The following is a 4991-nucleotide window of genomic DNA, read 5'->3' on the forward strand; positions in this document are numbered from 1 at the left end:
CTTGACGCCGACGGCCTCATCGGGCCCTTTGATTTCTGCACGCGATTGTTTTTGTCGTTTGGGCCCTTGTGGGTGCTGTTTTTGAGTTCGCAAGTCCGGTTCTCACTCAGAGTGAACACGAATGTCTTGAGCTTTGCCAAAAGTGAAAGGTGACGTGTGCGCATGTGCGTGCGTGCGCCTACCTGAGGTAAAAGCTTTCTCCATACGGCAGAACGGAAAAGGCGGCGCACAGGGATCTTTTGGCGCAGATCAACACGATCCTGAAAACAACAAAAGGCACAGTTGCCAATCTCGTTCCAGCGGCTCCGCACGCGTCAAAGAGCGCCCCGGAAAGTCAAGAGCGGGCCGTCGGTGGCCATTTGATCTCATTGGAACGTGTCGGAAGACATTTTGGTCCCAGCAGAGGTAGCTGGCGTCGCGACGTACTTTCCCTCCCGGGGCTACAAGGAGACACGTCGGGACTACGCAGCGCGGCCGTTCTTTGTCCAACTCTTGCGGTCAAGACGGAGCCTCGGGCAGAGCTCGTCGTTTGAGGCCCAGCGGAGCATTTTCTTTCGCCACTTCACGTGCGCACGATCTTTTCTTTTCTTTTCATTTCTGCGCGATGACATCGTGACAAGTGATCTACAAACAGCAACGGCGACGATCTATTTTGGAACAATCCGCCGCGAGTCTATGACGACGCCGCGGCTCGCGCTCCTTCCTCCCCTGACCCGCACGTCGGATTCGGTCCGTCTGCAAGGAAGTGCGAGAATAGAACACAAGAGCGCACAACGCAATCACAAGGGAGAAAAAAAAAGAAAAAAAAAAGCACAAAGCGCCGTCTTGGAAAGCGCTTCAAACGCGAGATCGCGGCAAGACAGCCGACATCGATTTCTTGCCTCTGCCTCGACAACATTTCCTGTGCAGCAGAATGACATTTTGGGGGTGGGGGGTCTTCGTTTTTTCTCCAAGACAAACGATTCCACACCAATGGCGGGGATTCGATTGTCTTTCGTGAACTCATTTCCGGCGCCGCAAAAGCGTCGAGGCACGTCAATTACGGTTTTCCGACACGGCTAATGTGTGAATTTCAAGATGGCACCGGCAGACGGGCAGCGGGAGACGGCAGCCGAGTGCCACGATTACATTTGACATCAGCCCGGATTTGGAGTACACGTGACAGAGGACGAGGGAGTGAATGGCAACAAGTTGAAAGTTGGACAAATTTCGGCCTTTCAAAAGGAGCACGAACGCGAATAGTATCCGTCGTCGTCATGTGAGGGGCCACCAAACAAAAACAAAACGAGCTCATGACTGACATGGCGTCCGGTGAGTCCGAGTGAGTTGCGCGCACTCTCGCTAAGGACGCGACGAAAAAGGCATTCCTCCCTCAATTTTGTTTTTGCTCTTTTATAGCTGGGAACCGCAGTTCAGACGGTTTCACTCAAGCTAAAAACATTCCTTCTGCTTGACTTGTGACCCCCCGCCCCCCCCCCAAAAAAAACGTTCCCAGCTTATTGGAGAAACCAGGCTATATTTGACTGCAGGTTACAAAAAAACGAAAAACTCGATTTCCTGATTGGGTGTCGGAGAAGCCCATCTTTTGTGGATCTCGAAAGGTCAGCCCAAATGGTTCTGCAAGCGGCAGGCAGGAAAGGCCAAGTTCAAAGCGTCGACAGAACGTCCACGGTCGGAGAGGCGCGAACATGAGCTGCGGGCATTTTGGCAGCCGGCACTCGCCCGGCATTGGCCGACACCCGAGCGCGGCCTCGTCTCGGTTGCGTTTCCAAAAACCCAAAAAGCTCCCGCTTACGGTCGCGGCGCCGCTTTTAAACGGGGCCGAGATGTCCTCCGGTTCCCCTCCGAGCAAACGTGCGCCTCGTAGCGCCCTTTCTGGTTGCGCCGCGGCCACGCGATCAACAAAAAGACCGCCGACGGCGCGCCGGGCGGTTTTGTCTCACCTGCTGCCTCTCGTGTCGTACTGCTTCATGTTTTTGATGAAGTGGATCTTCTTGGCGTGTCGCGGCCGGGGAGAACCGCCCGAGAGGTTTCGGGTCCTGGAGTAGAAAGTCGGGAATCAACACCTCAAAGAGCAACACGAAGGACACTGGGCGTGCCAGCGAATTGGCTCGACGGCGATTCCAAACGGACGACAACGCGGATCCGGGCCGAACCGAGGAGCATACCGAGACCCTCGTGCGTTCTTCTTGTTGATCTTTCGGCAAATAAATTGCCCTTCGGAGTCTTTTCTGGTACCGAAGCACTCAGCCGGGTGAACATTTTCTCTTGCACTTTGGAGCGCCGCGTTTTTGGATTTCCACAATCGGAGCAAACAGATTGAAAGGGTAATCTGATCACTGTCCGTTTTGGCAGGTGAAGGTCTGAGGCAACAGAGTGACAGCGAACACCCAAAAGTTGGGCATTTGCTGACTTTTTTTTTTTTTGGGGGGGGGCGGGCTGTTTGTTTGTCCTTATTTCTTGCAAATTGATGGCGATGCAAAGAAAGCAACGGCCACCGCGGCCCTTCGGTTCTCATCCACTCCAAGCGTTTGCCGTGGCGACCATCTGCTTGAGGTCCAACGGCGGTGTTGACCTCGCGGATTAAAACGCAGGGAAAAAAAAAAGCAGGCCAAGGAGATCGGCCGAATGACATCACAGCGGTTATGCAAGTGCTGCGACGTCAGCGCGGCGGGCACGCGGCAGCGCCTGCGAGGGACTCGAGTGGCGCGCGTTCGCACACGGGCGCCTCCTTCACGGCAGTCGGCCATTTCCAAAGTGCGCTTCGGGCTTCGGCGATGGTTCGCCGTCGCTCATCGCTGCTACGCTTTCCTTTCCCTGGCGGCTGATTTGAGGGGGATGGAGAAGGAATCGGATTTTCGAGACCCCCCCCCCCAAACTGGCAATGTGCCATCGATGTGGATTTGAAACATTTCTAAAATCCTCCAAAACAAATACATTCTCATCGGCGTGACCCGCAGCGAGCCTCTCCCATGAGAACCCGGCGGCTTCTTTCCTCCCTCCCGGATGTTGTGGAAACTTCCGTGGGAATGGAAAAATCTCCTCGCTGCCGCTGAGGACGACAATGGCCGTTGACGTCAACGACGAAGCGCGGGGCCGATATCCCCGAGCCTCCGCTGACCCCTTGGGAGCTCCGATGCTGACCGACACGGTCAAAACGGAGTCCGACGAGTCGCCGTTCGCTCGCCGCTTGTCGATTCGAAGCCACCGGGCCTCCGCATAGACGACAAGTACTCATCAAGGAATGCCTGTCGGGGTCCCTCGGAAGCAGTGGACGTTGGCACGGCCTAGCCGCCAAGTCAATACGTTCAACTGGGGGGGGGGGAAGTGGTCACTTCCAGACGCATTTTTTTGGGATGAAGAAAGCCACCTGAAATTTTGCACCAATTCACCCTGGATGGGCGCCAAGGCCCTCCGGAGGCTCGACGATTCCAAAGTCCATTTTCCCTCTTCTTATGTCCACTTGAAACAACAACGGGTCCAATCGCGACACATTTCCACATCATCCGTACAAGCCCCCCCCTTCTTTATTTTCTTCTGTGATCATTTGCGCAGCCTCTCATCGTGTGCGACTTGACGTTTTTGTGCCGCGGCCACGCGCAAACTTCCTTTGACGCATTCACGCCGTTGATCTTGACGAGCTGAGCACGCGTCCTTTCTGCTGCCTGTTTGCATCCGCGTGAGAAAAAAAAATAACCCCAAAACATTTTGCGCTCATTTGACTTCACGCCATCTGCGGTTTTCTCCTCCCCCACTTCCTCTCGACAGCGACGGCAGTTCACAACTCGGCATCGTGCACCGACGGCCCTCGCAAGGGCCCCGCGATCCGAGGCGCTTCGGCTGGCCGCCGCTTTCCAGATTCTCCCGTTGGCCGTTTCGCAGGACTCGGCAAGATCAATGAGGGAAGAAAATCCTTCGTTTCAAGAGTTGCCAGCGGTGGCGCTCACGATTGGGGAATGACCGAAAGCGGTTGAGGAAGTGTGACAAACGACAAGTCGAGCAAAAGAGCGAGCGAGCGAGGCAAAACCTTTCCCTGACTTCAGCGTCTCTGATGTTGCTTTCAATAAGTTGCGCTCATTTTGCCCTACCAAAAGACAGGGAGAACAAAAAAAAAAAAAAAAGAGGGAGAACAGCACGAGAAGAGGAGACAAATCGGGCCTTCGTAGTTTGGATTCAAATCTGCAAGGGCAGGGGGGAGGAAATCACCCAGCGGACTTCTCCACTTTGTCAACAGCTTTGTTGTCTCACCGCAGAGCTAGTCGACGCACTGCAAACGGGGCTCCTCCACCTTTGCAAGTTCAACATTCCAAACTTCTCCCGTCGCAAATTGAGGCAGAGCCGCCACCGTCGCGATCGTACGCCATTCGTTCTGAACATTCAACGCACTCACTTTCTGTGACAGGAAACAGACTTGCCGTGAAGAGTTCCAATAAGAGCGCGACTATTTGCACGCGAAAGCATTCGTTTCATCAAACGAGCCGAAGATCAGTGGGCTCATCTCTCATGTGACGGCGCCACTTCTTTTGTTTGAGACGCCGATGGCCCTTTCGCGCCAGTTCTGGGCCAGTGGCCAGGTTAGCGCCGATTCTGGCTTTTTCCACTCGTGAAATTAGCTCTGGTGCTCGGAACCGATGCTTCAGCTGGCCCCAGTTAACCCGTCGGGGCAGCCTCGACGTCGGGAGACGGTGGGCGGGGTTATCGTGACAATCGCGGATGTCGAGGACCGACTCCCCGGACACACGGAGGTTTTGCCCCAACTGTCGAGCGGTGAACTCCGCTGGCGGATGCGCCTGGCTAGCGTGCGATCGCCGACTCGCAGCCATCAGAGGATTCTGACGCAGCCTTCCGGCTGTCTGCCTGGGCTGCAATATTGTCATGTGTATTTTTAAAAAAAAAAAAAAAAAAAAAAGTCTCCGAACTTACTCACATTGCTCGTTGTTGGTTTTCACTTTTTTTTTTTTGGAGAATGGGACTTTTGTATCGTCGTTACA

At 54.5% G+C, this 4991-nt stretch overlaps 1 protein-coding gene across 1 annotated transcript in view; it reads right to left on the reverse strand.

Annotated features, from left to right (window-relative positions):
- The window catches only part of LOC109522912 (CDK5 and ABL1 enzyme substrate 2-like), a gene marked incomplete at its 5' end in the record, with an annotated part of 9285 nt that overhangs the window by 3089 nt on the left and 1205 nt on the right, over positions 1 to 4991 (reverse strand). Inside the window, 2 exons of the mRNA XM_019881741.1 lie at positions 183 to 260; positions 1944 to 2039. Of these exons, the coding sequence (XP_019737300.1) occupies positions 183 to 260; positions 1944 to 2039 (174 nt within the window). The remainder of the gene's footprint in view (positions 1 to 182; positions 261 to 1943; positions 2040 to 4991) is intronic.

The sequence above is a fragment of the Hippocampus comes genome, unplaced genomic scaffold, assembly GCF_001891065.2.
Source record: "Hippocampus comes isolate QL1 unplaced genomic scaffold, H_comes_QL1_v1.1 scaffold719, whole genome shotgun sequence".
Lineage (NCBI taxonomy): Eukaryota > Metazoa > Chordata > Actinopteri > Syngnathiformes > Syngnathidae > Hippocampus > Hippocampus comes.